The 22,037-nt window shown below is 42.3% G+C and overlaps 1 protein-coding gene across 1 annotated transcript in view; it reads left to right on the forward strand.

Annotated features, from left to right (window-relative positions):
* C8H1orf87 (chromosome 8 C1orf87 homolog) overlaps positions 1–16,168 on the forward strand; it is a 30,993-nt gene extending 14,825 nt beyond the window's left edge. Inside the window, exons 6-11 of the mRNA XM_077823547.1 lie at positions 643–802; positions 3,379–3,476; positions 5,123–5,193; positions 11,410–11,453; positions 14,265–14,478; positions 16,020–16,168. Coding sequence (XP_077679673.1) covers positions 643–802; positions 3,379–3,476; positions 5,123–5,193; positions 11,410–11,453; positions 14,265–14,478; positions 16,020–16,168 — 736 coding nt within the window. The remainder of the gene's footprint in view (positions 1–642; positions 803–3,378; positions 3,477–5,122; positions 5,194–11,409; positions 11,454–14,264; positions 14,479–16,019) is intronic.
* The last annotated feature ends 5,869 nt before the right edge of the window (positions 16,169–22,037 follow it).

Raw genomic sequence — 22,037 nt, forward strand, 5'->3', positions numbered from 1 at the left:
TACACATGTATGTGACTTTATTTACACATGTAGTAAGCTATGCTCTACCAGAAAAAGCCTGAGACAAAGATCAGGCTGGTATTTATGATATACAGTCTTCAGCCACATCAGCTCACCTATGCTTTGATCAGACCCTAAAAACAGCAGGCCTGGCCGATTACTGAATGGGAAACCTCCAAGGAAACCCCAGGAAGCATTACTAGTGATTCAGTAGATGGCTCTCCTTCTTTCTGAGTCAGTCTTGATCCATGCCCCAGCATGTAGACAGGAGGTATTTGGAAGTACCCTCTTTTAGGTGAAACAAAAAATCTGAGGTATGTATAACATTAAAAAAACTTAAGGCATTTTTCAAATGAATCACAGCGTTAAGCCTGATAATCTAGCCAAAACCCAGTTTAGGTCATTATGTTTTCCTTACCACGGCATTTTAGCTGGATTTGCTATTTTTCTTTGCTTCCTACCCAAGCCTGTTTTGTTGCGTTGCTGTGATCAGCTCAACAGCTGCCCCAGAACACCTCAGAGGTTCTATATTGCCAGAGGGCAATATACTTGTCGAACACTTTGGGATCCTTTGTGGGACAAGGTGAACTGTAAAGTATAATGTATTATTTTTGTGTTAATCTGTATATTTTGATCCTCCAGTGCTCTGGCTCCCAAAGACCCATTGCAGATCTTGAAGCAAATATTGAAGGAATATAAGGGGGAACTAGACATGGAGAAACTGATCCTGAGTTTTCAAAAAGAAGATAAGTCTTTCTCTGGCCTCCTCTCTCTATATGAGATAAACAGGCCCCAGAACAGGGTTCAGTCTAGTCATGTAATCACAGGTAGACTGCTGTATTTAATAGCAGTGTATACACTTAAAGCCACTGATGGACAATTTGTTTCAATTATATGCATAGATCCTGTTACTATTGCAGAATGCATTTCAAAGCTATATTTTTATGCTTAAAAATAAAAGAATTGAATCCTGCAGAACTGGTCTAAAAGGATATGTCTACACTGCCATTAAACACTGGTGGCTGGCCCGTGTCAACTGACTTGTGCTCACAGGGCACGGGCTGGAGGGCTATAAAACAGCAGTGTAGATATCCAGGCTTGGTCTGGATCCCAGGCTCTGGGACCCTCTCCCAGATCAGAGCCCAGGCTCGAGCCCGAATGTCTACACTGTAATTTTTATAGCCCCACAGCCCAAGCCCCACGAGCATGACTCAGCTGACCTGGGCCAGCCCCAGATCTCTTAGTGCAGTGTAGACATATGTAGAGACACAGACTTTAAGCAGTGGGAAGACTCTCGAAAACCAATGAAGTCAATGGGAGTTGAGAACATTTGATACTTTGCAGAATTTGCTGGGCTTATATTGCTTTTGGTTACTGCTCTGCAGTATCCCAACAGCAGTGATCCCATGTCTTTGTTAAGGTAAAAAACTAAAAGTGTGTGGAGTGGGAAGAGCTGAAGAGAGGGAGGGGTGAAGAGGCTAAAAGCTAAATCCTGGATTTGTTATACTTTGTGGCCTCTGTAAAGTTTAGAGCATTCCTATATGACACCCATGGGGTTAAAATAATAGAAAGACTTTAGAAAACAGTAGATCATTTTGAATGATAAATGACGTGCCTCATGCCTACAGGCTGGCTCCTTGGAAATTCAGTGGTGAATCTGAGGAGAGTTTCTAAGCACAGTCAATGCTTGAGGCTTCATACCATTCAGGAGGCAGTAACGAGCAGTGGGCCATGGTGTCACAGATCTGAAAAAAGGAGGAAGGGACGAATTAGATGATCTGTGTTGAATGTTGTTCAGTTTGGGGGTATTCAACACAGAATTCTGAGCTCATCTGTTTTAAAAAATAGTTTTATGAGTTATGTTTAAGAATTATTGTAGAGCTGGTTGGAAAATGGGATTTTTTTTCTGCCGAAAATTTCAAGTTTTATCAAAAAACCAAAAACTGAACATGTCTGGCAGAAAACTGCCAAATCTGCTCAAACTTTGGGGTTTTCAGCTTTCCAATGACAAAACGAAAATGTTCAAGGAAATTGGATGCTTTCTGTGAAAACCTTCATTTACCTGAAAACCCATTTTCCATCCAAGAAATGGTTTTGAAGGAAAATTTTCAGCCAGACCTAATTCTTAATGAGATCTGCTGGTAATCTTTTTGCACAGTCACTTGATTCTGCTTGCAGAATTTGCACATGGAGTTTAACATGTTAGATGACTGCAGAGTCAGGCTCACAAGAAGAAAAGGCTCAGTCCTGGTCACAACTGCATATGGTCATTAATGATCTGGAGGATAGCGTGGATTGCATGCTCAGCAAGTTTGCAGATGACACTAAACTGGGAGGAGAGGTAGATACGCTGGAGGGTAGGGATAGGATACAGAGGGACCTACACAAATTAGAGGATTGGGCCAAAAGAAATCTGATGAGGTTCAACAAGGACAAGTGTAGAGATCTGCACGTAGGACGGAAGAATCCCATGCAGTGCTACAGACTAGGGACCGAGTGGCTAGGCAGCAGTTCTGCAGAAAAGGACCTAGGGGTTACAGTGGACAAGAAGCTGGATATGAGTCAACAGTGTGCCCTTGTTGCCAAGAAGGCTAACAGCATTTTGAGTGTATAAATAGGAGCATTGCCAGCAGATTGAGGGATGTGATCGTTCCCCTCTATTCGACGTTGGTGAGGCCTCATCTGGAGTACTGTGTCCAGTTTTGGGCCCCACACTACAAGAAGGATGTGGAAAAATTGGAAAGAGTCCAGAAGAGAGCAGCAAAAATGATTAGGGGGCTGGAGCACGTGATTTATGAGGAGAGGCTGAGGGAACTGGGATTATTTAGTCTGCAGAAGAAAAGAATGAGGGGGGATTTGATAGCTGCTTTCAACTACCTGAAAGGAGGTTCCAAAGAGGATGGCTCTAGACTGTTCTCAGTGGTAGCAGATGACAGAACAAGGAGTAATGGTCTCAAGTTGCAGTGGGGAGATTTAGGTTGGATATTAGGAAAAACTTTTTCACTAGGAGGGTGGTGAAGCACTGGAATGGATTACCTAGGGAAGTGGTGGAATTTCCTTTCTTAAAGGTTTATAAGGTCAGGCTTGACAAAGCCCTGGCTGGAGTGATTTAATTGGGGATTGGTCCTGCTTTCAGCAGAGGGTTGGACTAGATGACCTCCTGAGGTCTCTTCCAAGCGTAATCTTCTATGGTTCTATGATTCTATGTGTATATGCTGTTTTACTAGACTGTTTGAAAACACTTTGCCATGTATCTTTTATACCGGAGCTGATGGCTGTGATGTGCCCTGGATTTATAATAAAATCTGCTCCTCTCAGTTGCTTTGCTGAAGATAATGATACCCCAAATTTCAGTGGGAAATTTTATCTTGTTTCCAGATTGAGACCATTTGCCAGAAGCATAGACTAACTCTAACTCCTTTATTGCTGGAAGCTTTGCTCAACAACCACGATTTGTGCAAACAAGGCAAAATACAGTAAGTTTTTAATACCATCCACACTTGATAATTCCTTCTAAAATAGACATTTGATTGCACAGGGTCAGCCTCGCACACAAGCTACGAAGTCAGCTGCTCTATGCGTGGGCTTCTCCCATCTCCCTGTTTTTAGGTGTGTCATGGAGACTTGCAATTCGCAGGCTGGCCCAATCTTCGCTCTGGTAGAGACACTGAAATGGGAGATCACTCAGTGATTTTCCATATCCCCTTCCTGGGAGCTTGAGGTCCCACTCTTCGTTGGGATCCCTGCCAGTTATAAGGTCAAAATCGGGTTGACTTTGGTCACAGATACAGGGTAGAGCTCCTCATAGCATGACTGGAAGGAAGAAACCAACCCAAAGCCCCTTTCACATCAGCAGAACTTAGGAGAACCTTACAACAAAATCAAAGTACCTTAGCCCATACAAGGCTAATTTGCCCTTATCCTGCAGCAAAGACCTTAACCTAACTGTAGAGGAGTCTTTGTATGGATTCTCGTGTCTTGATTTAGCAGGACTCTCTTGGCTCTCAGCAAAGCACGGACTTCTCAAGGCTTACCTTTCCGTGCTGTACAAGCCATCCATGCACGGTGTGAGATAGGGCACCTTCACTCCTATGACCTGCAGTGAAGAATTACATTTGTAAAGGATAAACTCTTCCACACACATACCATCTTTGGCTAAGGCCTTGTCTGTTAAATTAAAGCTATTTTGTTAAGGGCTTTAAACGCCACTTGCCCACAGACTGAATTACGTCTCTTTAGAGATTAAAAAATCCAATATAAATAAAATAAATCTAGGAAGCTGAATGCATGAATCATTGTTTTAGTATATACTGTCCATTCTAATCTGCAGTCCAATTGTGAAGTCATTCGGGGGGCTGTTTCTCAAGTAATTAGCAGGAATCTAGCTCTAAGCCACTTTCTGATTAAATGTGCTTAATCAATAAAACACCATGAGTGATTACAGTCACGTGAGATTAGCCTTGTTGAACAAAGCAGAACAAGTTATGTCCTCTCTGTAACTTGTCAAAAAGAAAAATGGGGGCTTGGAGGAGGAATGCCTGATATTTCTATGCAGATTTTTCTACCTCTCTTCTTTAATTTATTTTTCCTGGAGAAATGAGGGGATCAGTTCAGTTTCTGGAAGTTACAGGATTGGGGAGATAAAGCTTTTGTAGCACCACCAAAAAGCCACCTCAGGTTAACTAAACTGGTGGAAATCGGCATAGGTCTGTTAATTTCAACTTTCCCCACTGAGGATGTGGCCTATAAAGCAAAGTTTGTGTCCATCCTTTGTGTCAGTTATAGATAGATAGATAGTATTTTTAAAAATCACAGAGCTCCAAAATGCACTGGCAAATACAGAGTCTGCCGTTTGGAAAATGTTGTCCTGAATGTGTAGCCAGTGTATCATGTGATGTATTACATTTATGTACACAAGCTAACCTTCATGCTGGTGATTGTGGTATGCTCTGCTGCATATTTATAATGTGATTTCTTTCTTTATTTCAAAACACCTTTTCATAAATTTATTGTTTATTTTTAATGATGTCTCTGACCTTCATTACATAGATCTCAGAAGTCAGACTGTTTGGGGGACTGTTTTCAAATATTATATTTCCTTTTAAAATGTTTGCACATGCAGGTGGAAGAAATTTGTGGAGTTGCTCAAGAAAGCTCATTCTGATGCGATTCGAAATTTGCCTGTTCCTTTGGGTAAGTGTCACTTTGGCTGTCACTTTAAATCACACCCATGAGATATAACAAGCATCCTGAAAATACAACCTTTTCCAAGACCAAAGATTCCTGAAATATCTTCATCCGACATAGTGAGCTTTTTTCCAACAAGTGCCCTGCTGTTGATAATGCCACCCTGTCAAAGTGCCATGCTGAGCATTGGCCTTGTTTTTAGGAAATGAAAAGGTCTCACAAGTCTGGAACTACAACAAAAAATCCCACAACCCACCACCACCAAAGCAAGTTCAGTAAATGTTTCTCTTCACTTTAAAGAGCAGTACAATGTATAGTCTCCAAAGGAAAATTATGCATAATAAATCCCCACTCCTGGATTCATTCTGACAGTACAGGAATTTCACTAGTTTGATGCATTCACCTGTTTGGCTGCATGTAACCTCTCTTTTTTTTCCAGTTTTTCCGGTTTTCCAGTTGCTGTTGCAGAATTTTCAACTTAGAGAAAATGAAGAAATAGTGCAGAGTATAGGCCAGATCTGAAGCTGGGATAAATTGATGTCACTCAAGTATCCTTAAGGGAGCTACCCTAATTTAAACCAGCTGAGAATCTGGCTCCATTATGGTCAGAAAATAATTGTCATCCTGGCTTCAAAGAAGACATTGGGCTGTTACTCCACTGCCTGACACCTTATGTAGGCATTTACACCAGTCCCAAGTGGGTGTAACCTGCTACCAAATCGTGAGAATATTTTACATTCACTTTGCATTGGTGCAAACAATAACACATGGTGCAGGTCAGTGCAGAATCAGGCCCTTTCCATGCAGAGGTGCTGAGCAACTACGTAGACATCACTGGGAGCTGTTGGTGCTTGGCCCCTGTGAAAACAAGGCCCGTATTTACAATGGCAAAATAAATAGATTCATAGATACTAAGGTCAGAAGGGATGATTATGATCATCTAGTCTGACCTTCTGCCCAACGCAGGCAACAGAATCTCATCCACCCACTCCTGCGAAAAACCTCACCTATGTCTGAGCTATTGAAGTTCTCAAATCATGGTTTAAAGACTTCAAGGAGCAGAGAATCCTCCAGCAAGTGACCTGTGCCCCATGCTACAGAGGAAGGCAAAAAACCTCCAGGGCCTCTTCCAATCTGCCCTGGAGGAAAATTCCTTCCTGACCCCAAATATGGCAATCAGCTAAACCCTGAGCTTATGGGCAAGATTCACCAGCCAGATACTACAGAAAATTCTTTCCTGGGTAACTCAGATCCCACCCCATCTAACTTCCCATCACAGGCCATTAGGCCTATTTACCATGAATATTTAAAGATCAATTAATTACCAAAATCATGTTATCCCATCATATCATCTCCTCCGTAAACTTATCGAGTTTAATCTTAAAGCCAGATAGACCTTTTGCCCCCACTGCTTCCCTTGGAAGGCTATTCCAAAACTTCACTCCTCTGATGGTTAGAAACCTTCATCTAATTTCAAGTCTAAACTTCCTGGTGGCCAGTTTATATCCATTTGCATTGTTTCGGGGAGAATATAGCCACTAATTAAGGATCTGTTGTTCAGGTAGATTCCATTTGGCTGGCGCATCTGCACAGGGAGTCTGCCGACTCTATATTCGAGTGAGGTAGCCCATGTTTGGAAATCTTCAACGTGTTTCTCTTGTTCCAGTTACCCACGCTGTTTGGGTGCCGTCAGGGATTCATTTTCAATCATCTTTTCCTGTGTTTACTGATGAGTGGTACTTTTTTAACACTCTCCTTGATCACACAGTGTAATCAGCCTCACTCAGAACATGTGTATTCTGCCTGTGTCTGTTGCTCATTCAATAGCCTGCAAAATGCTAGCAAATCGCAGCCGTATTGCAGATTTCCCTTCCAAGCTCCTCCTACATGCGACGGGCCAAATTCTAGACTTGGATGTATTGATGGGGCCCTCACTGAAATTCATGGTAGTGACTCACAGGCAAGTAAATCCAGAATTTGGCCTAAATGAGCCAGATTAGGAGGAGTACATGGGATTAAGTATATTTTACATGCCAAGAGATAGCAGAGAGCAGTGCAAATGGCGTAAATTACAATAGCCCTACCTTTTACATTTGTAGCTACTTACACTCTCCTGTTAGTTGCTTTTGCTCCTACCAGTCCTCCCTTCTAGTCTCTTGGTAGGTGAGTCAAACTAGTTTAGACTCGCTCAGATTCCAGGGACAAATTCTAAGGTGTGTAAGTGACACCTGGGTAATGGGCTTCATTCGGAGGGAGTCTGTTAGTAACTTGCACACTGAGGGGGCTAAAAGCAACTGTAAATCCCACCAGCTTCGACTCCTTTAGATTCTTCCACGCACACTGACTCACTTCTGAATTTTGAGCTTCCTGTCCGGAGCTTATTTCAGACAATTAATTAGCACATTCTTGGCTGTCAGTAGCTGGACTGTGCATTCCTGAGAGGCACATGTTTTATGCACACAGATAATCACCAGAGCATTTATGTGCATAGATAATCACAATAGTTTACAAAAATTCACTGGGCCCTGATAATTACTCTAGTTTGCTTTTTCTCTTTCATTTGTCTTAATGTGGTCTCCTTCTTCCCTGCTCTAACTTGGCTGAAAAAACACAGGTAGATTTCTTTCAAACTGACCAATTCCTTTTGGTTCTACTGAATTTTTGACTGGCTGTAGTCACAAATATATCAGGTGAACCTGAGCTGTATTTCAGGACCATAGTTTTGTGTGAAAAAGGTGATTTGTTTCAGGTGAGTTTTGCTTTGAAATTTCAGATTCTTTCAAAGAGAAAAACCAGGATGAAGACAGAATTTTTTTTAAAAAAAGTGGAATGCTGTGTTTTCAAAATTTTTTAGGAGATGTTAATACCTCCTTATAGTTTGTCCTGTTTGGAAAAGCTATTTCCAAACTGTAGTGTGAAACAAAAATTATTCATTTAAAAAGACTTGAATAATATATAATATATAATTATTAATAATATAATATAAATAAATAATATAAAGTCTAGTTGAATAATTAGTGAAGATTGTCTCAAACCACAAAATTTATATCCCAATCCAGATTTTAAAACCCCAACATGTCTGGGATGTTTGTAAGGAGGGGTTTGGTTCAGCTAATGACTATTTGCAAAATTTGGATTCAGCTCCACGTTTAGATTTTGAATGTCCTGAAGGACCCTGATGCGTTAGGTAGGATCCATCATTTGGATTCGGGCCCAGCTTTAATAATGAATGTGTTTGCTTATATAGAGGCAGCTGGTTTTTGAGGCTACTTCTTTCTGCTTCTGGTTTTTCAAAGCTGAAATGAAGGCTGGATTGTGAGCTATTGACAGGGACACTACACTAATCTAATAATCTTTAGAAAGTGTTATGGGGTTTTTAATATTCACATGATGGCCAAACCCTGTGTTCAGCCAATCATAATCATAGCATAGGAGCATATTCAGGGTTCTAAGTTTGGACATGAACGTATAACCATCTGGTTGGAGACAAATCAGCTGTCTGTTGAACTATAAACACCCTTCATTCATAGTGATAATTCATCTTTCCTACCATTGAAATGTTATGCTGCAATCTATCTTGCTGTGCATAAATCAGTGTAATCTCCAAATAGATGGTTATTAAGCAGGTATTGGAAGAGAACTGATTTACAGTACTTAGCCAGAGAATCGTGTACAAGCGCTTGAATTTTAAGCTGTAACAGCGTAACTGTGAAAACACAGGGATGGGTTGAGCCTGTTAGGCATTGATCCCCTTGCATAGGGGACAGCTTACTGGTGTGCATAGGTGTGGGGGACAGAGAGGAGAGAGCATGCCTGGATATAATCTCTTGATGGGGTGCAGTATGTGCAGTCCTTTGTAGTTGGCCAGCTCTGGAAAGTGAACACACCTGAACTAAAACTAGGGAAAAAACTGGCCTCTCCAAATCCTTGCACATTTTACATGTGCAGGATAGGACACATACAGCAGTAAAATAAAAGATGGTAACAGAGATTAGAAGCTGGGAATAGACACCACTGGTAACAAATTAGTGATAGGTACCCAGATGCCATGGTAATGAGTAGGATTTGAGAGGCTGAGCCAAATTCTGTCCTGAAGTGTGTCTATCACTGGAATTGCATGGGGTCATCACAGAATATGACACAGGGGAAGTGGGATATGTACAAAGGCCAGATTTTGCCTTAAAGAGAGGGGGAGAAAGAGGAGTTTTAACCCCACTCTTGGCTGCATTGTATGTCTGTCTATAATCCTGAATTTAAAAAAAAGTTCCCATAAAACTATACGAAAGGCAATGAAGCGAGGCACAGAATTCACCAATGCAAAGTATTGAGATAGATGAGGGTTGTGAGACAGTCGACTGCCTTTGTATTCAGTGTACCTGGAAAACTGGGTAACAAAATGAGGGTTTGAGCCAGTTCCCCCCACAGAGAAGGGAATATATCTGGTAAAAGTAGGGAAAAGAATTTTTATGATTCCTCATGATTTTTTTTAAATTAACATTAAAACTCTATCCTTCTCCACCCACTCCAACACCTAAACGCCTGATCCTGCACTCATATAAATCCAATGTAAATCCATAGTGATTCCATGGTGTTAGGTGGAGTCAGTATGGATTTATATATGTGTAACTGGTAGCAGAATCTGGCTCTGGAGACTTTAGGAGCATATGGAACCCTAAAGTGTGGCAGGTGCTGTTTGGAAAATGGTATTCACAGAGCCCAGCTGGTAGCCACAGCTGAAATCTGCATAATCAAAATCTTCAGATTCAGCTGCCTTGCCTGGTTTCATTTCCATGGAAACAGATGTAGGACTGTAGAAAATTATGTACAGGTGCTTCCATTAAAAGGTCATTGTTCGCCAACAGCTATAACACAATGGTAACTGACATGCCTCAGTTAGTTCCCTGTATTTAGAACAGGAAATGGTGACCATCTCTTAGATATCACTGGGTAGTAATTTTTGGCAAATGCTGCTGTTTCATTAATGGCAACCTCTGTGGGCGCTTTATTATCACACTGTTTCTACAGTATCCAGGCAACACTTAGATGTGTTTTGGCCCATATCTTTGTGCCCTCCTCTACCTTTCTGCCCAAAGCAACCTTGCATAAACTCCTAGTTCTGACATAATTTCCTTCAAATGGGTCTGCCAACCATCGTTCTGTTAGGACTGGCTAGGAAATGGAATGTTTCTCTGACAGGAAACATTGACATTCCAAAGTTAGGTTTCATCCTGAATCGGCCCAGAAAGTGGAAATATTGGAAAACTTCACTGGATGAAACGTGGCAGAATATTTCAGATCAGAAATCTCAAAATGAAGCCTTTAAACACGGCAACATATTTTGTTTTAATTCTCATGATTGGAAAATTACAAACAATGTTGTCCACATTGCTGTGTCCTCACCCAAAATGTTGATGAAGCCATGTTTCCAGAAGGAATATTTTTGCGTGAAATTTTTTGACCAGCTGCACTTACTCCAAAACATCAACACAATTCTGACTGCTTCCTTGCTGAAGTTCACTCGGCTTGAGCTGTAACCTACCTACTTTACATCAGTTGGAACGTAACTGCCTGCAAAGCGTTTTGTGGTTGCTTTGCATGAAAGATACCATACAATTGACCAGTTGTGTTTCTGCTGTGATTGGCTGCAGCGAGACTGGATTCCTGTGTGACCCACTTGAGTAGGGGGAGGGATTTCTCACCATAAGCTGAAGGTGCTCTGTAGAGACTGCTCCAACCCCGTTGCTGGAGAATCCTTCAAAGTTCTTACCCACACAGGGATCCCCTCCAGAGATACTCACTGAATTCACGGAGTTGGTGCATGACCACCTCACTTGCACAGCAGAACAGAACTGGTTCTCAACAGTGGGGGAAGCTTTTGCCTTTGAGAGAAGTTAACTTACTAGAGTGGTTGAAAAACTAAAAGTAGCACTTTCGTTCCCCGCGCAATGGTGGGCAAATTGAGTATCGAGATCATCAGTAACAGCCAGGCCAGTTGGGCATTTGCTCATATTTTAAAAATGTACTTGAAAGTGTGTATTGCTCTAAGTGTTGGTGACATAGTCCTTCATGTTTATTCAAGCCCTGATCCAGTGCTTGAGTGAGGTTATTTCCATTGACTTCAATGAGCATTGCATCAGGCTCATCGTTTCCAAAACCCATCGTTGTGATTATTTTTATGGAGCACGTAGATGCAAGAAATTCTTACGAATGTTTCCATTTTAGGGAAATTCAAAGAGGAAATCAGCGATGATGTGGCTGCCCGTCTGGTATGTTCAATAGAATGGATATAGCCAAATAGCTGATAAGTATCTTTGGTTGGTATGTTACAGATGATCTTTTATATAAGGGTTTCTGCAACGGAGAAGGCAAGTCTGTAACTTGTTTTTTCTTAATTAATAAAACAAATATTAATATCCAGTCAACAGCATGGGCCAGATCCTGTGCCTTCGGAAGTCAATGGTTTTTCCTGTGCCTAAATACCCTAAAACTCAGCCCAGCAAAGCACCGAAGTGCATGTGTAACTTTAACATATGAGTACTCCCGTTGGCTTCAGTGGAATGACTTTCATGCTTAAAGGTGCACAAGTTAGTGAATTGGGGCCTTATGACTTAACGAGAAAGGACATCCCCAGTCTTTCCTTTGTGTTCCCATTTAACATTGATATGAAGCTTACTTTTCTGGGGCCTGGTGCACAACCATTTAGAATCTTTGACTTTCCCATTGGAATTCTGTCATGCTGCAGCTAGGTGCAACTGACCACATGGAAAATAACAATTACTGGCTCTTATTAAAGTAAGGAGTGGTCATGATGTTAGTGTCAATGTCTTAAGGTCATTGTGTGTGAGAGATAATGATCTTCACCCACAGATGACAGGATTTGAAATGTAAATCTAATGGACTGAGAAGAGCCTTTGTTTCTGGTAGCCATTTCGAAGAAACTGTTATTTTCCCAGTACTTTGCCTTAAGGTTCCAACAGAAATGAAAACATTGTTTTTCAGTTAAGGAATTTAGCAAAATTGAGATGTACTGGTGAAAATGTGCTACATAAGAGCTAGCTATTTTTGTTATTATTTATTATTATTAAAAGTGACCCAGCCTCTCTCTATATTTGCTTCCTGCTGTAAAACACTTCAGAAAATAATATCAATATTGGCAGCCCACATGAAAGGAAATAATGACAAAATCCCCTCAGTCTTGGCTGAGAGCTGTCTTCTGACTACTATTGCAAGTGAGGTTGTGGAAAAGTGCAGTGATGCTACATGGTTTAATGGCTGATAGCCAAAGCTAGACAAATTCAGAGTGGAAAGAAAGCATATATTGTTAACAGTGCGGGTAATTAACCACTGGAACAACTTACCAAGGGTGATGGTGGATTCTCCATCACTGACAATTGTTAAATCAAGATTGGATATTTTATTAAAAGATCTGCTCTAGGAGTTATTTTGGGGAAGTTCCCTGGCCTGTGTTATACAGCACGTCAGACTAGATTATCACAATGGTCCCTGCTGGCCTTGGAATTGATGAATCTATGAAAAAATACCTGCTCCTTGGTAAGAAATGGAGTAATCACAGCTCAGCTTCCTTAACCCATCCCTTCATGACTATCAATTGACAGAGAGGAGAATGCCTGTGGGAAGGGAGAGCTCCAGGGTCACTGGGTTTCATCCCAGGACAGGGGATTTTTTTTGTTGCTTTGTTTTTAATTTTCTTGTGATTTAATATTTGGTCATCAAGGTGATTTCAATGGGATTTAGGCACCTAAACATCTTTAAGGATCTGGGCTCCATAATCCATATTTAAGAACTTCACTGTGAGTTTAGGAGCCTATCTTTACACTCCCAGGTTTGAAAGTTTTGGCCCATTATTCCTTGAGGGTAAACACTTGCTGGACTGTGTTTCTGCTGAAGCCTCTACCAGCTGGCGAGGATGTCTTAAGGGTATCCAGACTTGGAAATTGCCCTGACTCGGCCTTTGGTGGTCAGCAGTCAGTGCAGCGCACCAGTGCATACCCTGGAAGCATAGACAAAGGCTACTGACTGGGCAGAAGTCAACCTCAGTTAGTGAATCCAACCCCCCCACATCTACATGTGCGGGGTCAGCACAAGTGCAGCTTCAGCAATGGCTGAGTTGGGGCTATTTCCGGAGGTAGACAACACTCTAGACCAAGCCCATGACTGTGGTGTTCATAGCTGCCTTAAACACAAAAGTATTCTGTGGTTGCCAGTTACCCAGCATGACACTGTCGCTAATAGTTTTAATCTTAAGTTTCCATTTAAATTTCTTAGTAGCGACTTGTGATTGAACAGCAGGGACTTAATTTTCTTTGTACTCGCCATTGACTGAAAAGAATTCTCGTGTGGAGGAAACCGCTGCTTTAGACCCCATACAGTGCAACCAGTTACTCCGTAGGCCTCATTCTTTCACTTGGCACCATACCGTGGATTACTGTGAGTGGGGACCTTTCTGGCATAACAAATTGCTTTTATGGCACCCCTAGTGGAAACAGGATGCTAATTAGCCATTCATCATGAGACTCCGCCATTCAGAGGAATACTTGCTGAAGGAAAAGAGAGGAACTTCACAGATAACTTTAAAAACAGCCATTGTCTGAACTGTTAAAATGGGGAGAGGGTGGTCAAAGAAAAAAACTGAATTTGACGAATTTGTTCAGTAGCCAGGGAAGAGGCAGGAACTGAGGGAAGGGAACAGAGTTGGCAAACGTATGCTGGCTGTCTTCAGGTCACAGCTCTAAACTATGGTGAGTAGGCTTGAAAATAACCTGTTGTGCCAACTATGCACTGTAGCTAATCACTGAAATGCAATGCACTGGCAACTGTCCTAGTGAAGTGGGGAAGCTGGTTATCAGAAAACCCATTAAGTGAGTTCTGGGCAATGATGGGAACTTGTTACATTTTTTCTTCCAAGTAAGGATGGTCAGACTGAGAAGGAGGAGTGTGGTGGCATCACACCAGCCTAGGGAGATCTGTTGTACCTCAGTTCTCCTCTCCCTGGGATCAACTCTATCTTCCCTCTGTAGAAAACTATTCGTGGTTAGTCTTTGATTCACACTGTTCAGGCCTTTCCTTTGCAGGAAAACACCAAAGAGCATGAAATTCTTGCTTACAAGACTTGGTCTCAAAACTATCCTGCCACTGAAGGAAAAGAAAGACCAGTGATCCAGTCTTTCTTCAGTCCGACTGACTCCAGTGACTCTGAAGAGCAGGAGGCCTGGATAGACCGGTTCAGAAAACTAGAAAGAGCTCTTTATTTGTGTGATATAAAAAACACAGGTAATGTTTTAAAAGACAGCCTGTAGACTTTACTCAATGGACCACCCACATGAGTAAGGGATCAGAGCTATTATTTGAAAGTAATTCACTTTCTAAAACACTCAAGGTCAGAGGGACGTCAGTCTGGGTTCTATTCCCAGCTCCACTATGAACTACTTGCATGACACTGGGCAAGTCACTGAAAGTCTCTGTGACTTATTTTCTTTATATGTACAATAGAGCTAATAATACTGCCCAATGTCAGATGGGTGCTGGGTGCACTTGAATATTCTGCCAGTGACTGACGTAGGAATGCCTGTGAATAAATACATCTCAAAAGAAAAATATTAATGACTATTGAAGCCAGAAGGAAGGGTCTGAAAGTCAGGAGGGTCATATTCTGCTCTTGGGTGCACATATGTGGCTCCTTTGGCTTTACAAGTTACCTGCTGTCATCTCCATTGTAGTTTCTCCCTGCCACCAACCAGATGTCCTCCTGATAGATCCACTTAGCTCCTTGGCTAGTTCCCAGCTTGAGGGAGGACTGAAGAACTGACAACAGGGTGAAGTGGGCAGGCTGAGGACAAGGGTTGTTGCCAGTAGGCAAGAGGGGTTTTGCACCAGTAACAGATTCCCATCCACACTGCCTAGTGCCCAAATGGCCTGCCTCCTCCTAACATAGCCTCCCCTCCTGGCTGAGCCTTAATGTTTAAGAACTGGCCAATCTCCAAGCTGTTAAATACCTGATGCTTAGCCAGTGTCCTCAGGATTAATGTATAGACATTTGCCAGGCAACAACTGTATCATAACAGAGACTGTACATAACAACATACCTCTCTTTCACTTTTGGTCACACAAACACACCCCCCCACCCCCCCAATAAAGAAAGAATTTCACTGGCACAGTTAGGCAGGGCAGGAAAAGGCAAAGACTCAACCGTTCCCTTTTGGTGACCAGTCCGCAGTGGTTTGTTTGTTGGTTATTCCCTGGCTCTGAATGTTCAATAATTTCCTATCCAGGGAGTGTATTGTGATTTTCCATAGATCTCTCTGTTTCACCTTGTTTTTTGCTAAACATATGCTCTTGGTCTGCTATGAGACCTTTCTGTAACTTCCCCACCTTCATATGAATCACACTCCACAGTGCTCAAAGATGAGCTTGAATCAAATGTGCTAACATTTAGGCTTCTTCCCTGTACTGTCTGCTTGGGTCCGATCACTTCTATCTGATGGAACAGGATATTCACCTGGCTCCCATCACACAGTATCTGAGCTCTGCAGGTTTTACCAAAGTCCTCTTTGGTTTGGTGGACTTTGGCTTTTTGGCAAAATGAAGTACATGCTTTGAGTACATGCTAAGTAACAATTTACTATGATGGCTTCTTTCATGCCTCTTTGGCCCTCCTATAAATGGGGAATCTATAACCTTTATGGTATTTGGGAACCATATTCTAATAAGGAACAAGAGTCATCAAAGTGTTTGATTTTTGCTGAAGGAAATGAGTTGATAATCTGTAGAAAAATGAACCAGGTTTTTTTAAAGTCTTTTTTTTTTAAATGTAGGCATGCTGGAAAAGGAAAAAGCAAAGCGTCTAATCCACAACTACAACCTCATCTATGATCTATCTCTGAGTCCTCTGAAAATTGATCAAGCTTTCCGAAACTTCCGCTCCGAGAAAACATGCCATTGCAGCCGGTGCTGCAGTATTTAAAAGAGTTGTAACAAATACTTACTGTACCATTCTCATGAGTTCCGTTTTTCACCCAATGACAAATTTCTCACAGACTGAACATTGGTGATGTGCTAATTACTACATCATGTTAATAACTCTCCATACTCTAAAAAAGAGGAAGCAAAAACAGAAACAGCTGCATCTTATACCTGAGTGAAATGTTAATAAAGTTGCTGGGTTTGAAATAAAACTAAATGGCCATGTAGAGTCAGAGCTCTCTCTCTGATACTTAGAGATGAGCTCAAGCTTCAGAATTCAGAGACTGATGTAGTTCTGGACTTCTAACCCCAAAGCCTGAGAATATCTGGATTGGAATTCTGGATCCACTCATTATAAAGATAGCAATATTTGGATGAAGGGCTACATCTGGATTTTGAACACTGTTGATTATGGTGATAAAATTGATAGATGATTTCAGTGAGATTTTAAATCAAGAAAATGGGAAAGTTGTCACTCTTAAGAACATCCACCTGTTTGAAAGATTCTCCTGGTTCTATAGGAATTCTCTATCTTCATAACTGAGAACGCTCTCTAGAACTGATAGACTCTTTCAAACCAGTGAGACTTTTTAAGCACATCCACAGTGGGTCATTCAAGCAGGGCTATAAACTAAAGTCTTCATATATTAGCATTGCAGAAAATAGCCCAAAACTGACCCTGAAGACTCACCTAAGTGCTTTAATGATTTTATTGTCCTTAGCTTCCTCTTCTGCAACCCCAACCCGTCTCCCTAATGATGTCTCCTGTTCTTGTCTTTACTCTAGGGACAAATTCCGAAAACCTTACTTAGCATGGGCCTCAATTCAGGAAAACCTTTAAGTACATGGTGTAAACTTTAAGCACATGCTTAAGTCCCATTCACTTCAATGGGACTTAAACACATGCTGAAAGTTAAGCATGTGTTTAAGCGCCCATACCAAAGTGGGATGTTTTACAGGGTCAGGTCAGCACATATTCCACGAACAGTCACCGAAGTGAGTGGGATACTGTGCTTTTGGGAGTATGCATTAGACTTGATAGTGAGCGGCTGCAGCATCATGCCCATAGATTGTAAACTCTTTGGGGTGGGGAATCTGCAGAGCATCTTACACATCAATGGTGCTAAATAGATAGTCATAATAACAGGTTGCATAGCTGCTGTTCTGCTTAATTCATAACATGGTGGTGAAGTGTGTGATGTTTCCTAGGGCAGGAGCTAACAGTAACATTCTTTATCTGCATAAAGTTTAATGTGTGTCATTATTAGGGTGTGACATTTACATTTAAGATTAAAGGGTGGGATTTTCAAATAAGTTTAGGGGAGTTAGGTGCCCAACTCTCATTCAATTCCAGTGGGATTTGGAACATCTTAGCCTAAAAGCTTGTGGGTCAGAACTGAAAGAAATGAAGTTACTAACATTGAAATTACTTGGGATGCACAATATATCGTCGAGTCTGGTATTCAGTGTTCTAAAGCCGTGTTAGACCCTGAATTTACAACTGTAACTCTATCTTCCCTGCTTTAAAACGCAGATGTTCTTGTCCCATGGGGAGTACCTCTAGTTCGTATGAAAATGTACATGTTCTGTTGTGAAGCTATGTGATGTTCTCATCTGAGAAATAGGTTTTCTTAAAACCTTATGCTTGAGCAATTGTCTACCTGTGTTTCTGTGCTGTGTACTTTGAAAAACGGGTTTCGTCTTTTTGCTTCATAGAGTGTCAATCCAGGAGAGGTCTGAGTGCTGGACACTCAGTGTAGCCTTGGGAAAGCTTGGAATTGGGCTAGTCTGTGAACCTGTTGCTCAATCTTAGCATCTGCAATGACTCATGTGGATAGTGCTCTCCCATAAGGAAGGGTTCATAATTTGGCCCATAGAAATTAGAGGTGGAAGAGACCTAGGCCCAGATTCTTTTAAAGGCATTTAAGCATTGTTCTGCTCTGCGTTGCAAGGTCTATGTGACTTAAATAGCAGATTCCCGTTTTCAGAAGTGACTTAGGCACTTAGCCATTTAAGTCACCTGGGCCTTGTATTGCTGAGTGGACCAATGCCTAAATACCTTTACAAATCTGGGCCCTAGAGCCTAATTCTGGTCTTTATTAGACTGGTGTAAATCAGGAGTAGCTCCACAGACAGTAACAAAATTACACTGTGTAATTGAGATCGGCACCACCCTGGTAAAGTCCATTATCATGTCAGCCTCAGTTTGTCCCATACACTTTGTTCTCCATTCTTTGTCTCAGTCTTGTTTAATGGGTCAGATGATGGGTCTCAAGTGCTGGGAAATCATTGCTCTGGCTCAGGGTATCGCAAACTTTATTGCACTGCGACCCCTGAGCCCTGCTTCCCCAGGTAGGGGGGAGAGGGGCCACAGGTCAAGCCCTGCCACCCCAGGTGGAGGCAGAGGGGGCTGCAGCGGGTTGGGGTGGATCAGGTCCCAGCAAGTCTAATACTGGCCCTGGCGACCCCATTAAAATGGGGTCGCGACCAACTTTGGGGTCCTGACCCACAGTTTCAGAACCGCTGCTCTGGCACATAGATCTCCTCATTCAATAATTTTCCTTGATATCCAACCTACATTTCCCTTGCTTAGTGTACACTGTAGGGCTCCTGGGCCATCCTAAAGGATTCCTCTCCCTACATGGTGTTTGTATCTTTCATATACTTCTAAGATTTCCTCGTTAGTCACTCCCTGCAGGACCATTAATCACTGTGAATTCCCAGTCTGGAGGTCGCAGTTACATAGTTCTTTCTAACAGGCAGCTGACATGTAGCAATTAAGACAGTTGAACATAGAAATAACAAGTCTGAGGCTCCCACAGATCTCCGTCCCCCACTTTTCATACTTCAGGGGCCAGCATCTCTGCAGCTTGTACAACTCAGCAGGCTTTATGCTCTATCCACCAGTTGCATTACAGTGGCTCTTACCCCAGCTGCAACTGGTGGAGGGGCGGGAGGGGGGGCTACCCAGCTCCCTTCACTCCCTTCCACTTCATCTCTTCGCTGTAGGACGACCTGCATTCTTCCCCATTTCATCTCTCCACTTCCTGGCTACAGCAGTGCCCCCTCCTCATTTGTGCACCTCCTTTTCCTCCTGCCCCCCGACAGATCCTTTCCTCCATTTTCCCTTCTCCCTCCCTACCTGGTGTGCAGGATCAGGCCCTGTTAAAGTATATGATCCATGCTGCAGGCAGCCAGTTCCTGCTTCAGTTGGCACATTTACTCCTGTTCCTTGAAGAGTTGCACAGGCATTTGGCCTCATGACTCTTGACTTTTGTGTGCATCGTATGGCCATGAAAACAAGAATTACTTTGCTTAATTTCTCTCCTTTTTGCCCATCATCACTGAGCCCTATCCAACTCCCACCGATGTCATCGGCTGCAGCACCTGTAACTTTAAATGAGGCCTCTCTTTAGACTGGTGTCTTGCTTCATTGATGGTATTTAGATCACACTGTAGGAAATAATAAATGTTTTTAAATTGGGTTTACAAATTACAGTCACAAACATTATTCAGGAAGGATTTGACTGCAGACACCAGACACATCTTGACAGACCAAAGGGCCATTTTATGTCCATTTTTAATGCTAATATTTCTATTCCTTTCATTTTGCTGCACACTCTCTTTCCCTGCCATCTCCAGTATTTTTAGGGCAGTCCTTATCCTCCGAAGCACTTCACACGAGTTACTTTTACCCACCACTGAAATGTAGCCATTGCTGGGGTGAAAGATAGTAGCTGATTAGCAGCCCTACAGATCATCTTATAAACATATATCCCTGTGCTTCAGGGTATAAGCCAAGCTCTGAGAGTTAGGAAGAGACTTCTCTTGTGGGCAGGTCATTCGATCACTTCCTTCTCCAATTTTTTGTGCCTTCTTTTGAAGCAGCTGCTCTTGGCCACTGTCAGAGACAGGAGATGGACCACTGGTCTGATTCATTCTGGACATTTCTTTTTTGCTATATGGGGAATGAAGAATCCTGTATCCAGTTGAAACTGCAAGGGGAAGTTCAATGGGCAGGAATCTGCACGTTGCGCAGGGCTATTCAGAAAGTGATGGCAAGATTTCACTGGCACCCTGAGCCCATATTTCAAATGTGGGTACATAAGGGGAGGTTTCCGTTTTTTTCATTTATGAGCCTAATTTGGATTTCCTAAAACTAGAGAGGGGTTTGAACAAAAACCTCTGAGCTAAAAACCTTGCACTATTGAGGCAGTCAGCGTCCGGTCTGGCCCTGACTTCTGCCGCTGACGTATAAATGCCGAAGTGTAAAAATGTGGCCCTACTGCAAACTCTTTCTCTTTCTCTGTCATTAGCAGATGAGTCTTTGGCATCCCTCCCCTTTGATGTGGAGCATATGTTCTAAAGATGCTTTAAAGTCACAGAGGCCCATGCAGGCCAATCTGCTAAGACCCAGATATGGGACACAGTCCTTAAAAGCCCTGGGTTGCCTGTAAAGAAGTGACCCAAAATAAGTGACACACCAAACAACAACAACAACAACAACAAAATGCTTTGTTGGGGGAGTTAGCTGGGGGGCGGGGGGGAGCTTGAGCATTATATGGGCTTCACCTTTTAACATTGGTAACTCTTTCACATGGATCCAGCACATTTAACGGTTTTTAAATCACTGCTCAAACACTCTTAAATCCACATGACACCTAACTAGCTTTTGCATACTTAACTCATATGCCCTTGTGTCAACTCATTGCTTTTCTTTATCCACCCAAGAGGGGGGATCTGTAGGCTATGACCGGATGATTGGGACCTTCAGAGGCTCCGTATGGGCTGTCAGTTGCCCCAGTATAACTCTGGAGTAATTACGTTGAAGTTAATGGAATTACAGTGGGGGTAACCAAGAGTACAATTTGGCTTTATATCTCACCAGGTCAGATTATGACCGGGCCTTAATCCTTCTTAGCAGAATTATATCACCAGAACTTAAAACTATTTCATCTGCCCCTCTCCTCTTAGTAACAGAAGGTAACACAAGGTCATCTGACAACCTTACCCAGTTGTTTTGATATATTTCAAAAAAAGAAAGACATACGTAGACTGGCAGATCTGAGTTAATGGAAGAATCAATGTATCTCATATTATCGGTGGAATTGGTAACATCACCTATATATATATATATATATATAAAGCTGCCCAACTCTTCCCATTAGAAGACCCTGTTTTCAGTTGCTTGTAACTTTAACCATTTGTGTTGAAATTTTCCAACCAGGCAGACTGGGCGGGGGGGTGGGTTAAGCTACAATGTGTCAGCCATTTCTAAGAATGAGATTTGGAGAAATATACTACTTGCCCATGTTAAAATTATTCTTACAACTGTTTTGTTGAGAAGCTTTAGCAACTGCTTAACTTAGAGCCAAGATACGAAATGTAGCAGAGGGATTGCCCTGGATGTGCCTTTTGCTGTCCCTGAGGAAACTCACCCAGGAGCAGGGTGGTGTAGGAGGCTGGAATGGAGTGAGAGGATCAGGAGCCAGGGAAGGGGGTGGATAGGAGTGGGGGCCAGGAGAGGGAGGCAAAAGGCAGTGTGGCTGTGGGGTGGATGAGAACAGAGGCAGGCTGGGGTTACAGGGGTAGGAGAACCTATAACCACAAAAGGACATGCCCTTGTAGAACCTGAAACGGAACTGAGGAGTTCTCAGCCTCTACATTCCTCTGCTGTCAGCAAATAGCTGTGAAACCCACTGACAAAATTGTGTCTCATCCCCCGTTGCCCCCCAAAGACTGGTCCACATAGAGGATAACAGCCTACTACTGCTACTACCTGACTAGTTCAAGTAGTAGAGGTCTGTGTTGTGGAGCTGAGGGTCTGAAACCTGCCGATGACCTATATTTTGTCAGTAGGAAGTCAATAT

The sequence above is a fragment of the Eretmochelys imbricata genome, chromosome 8, assembly GCF_965152235.1.
Source record: "Eretmochelys imbricata isolate rEreImb1 chromosome 8, rEreImb1.hap1, whole genome shotgun sequence".
NCBI classification, from domain to species: Eukaryota; Metazoa; Chordata; order Testudines; family Cheloniidae; genus Eretmochelys; species Eretmochelys imbricata.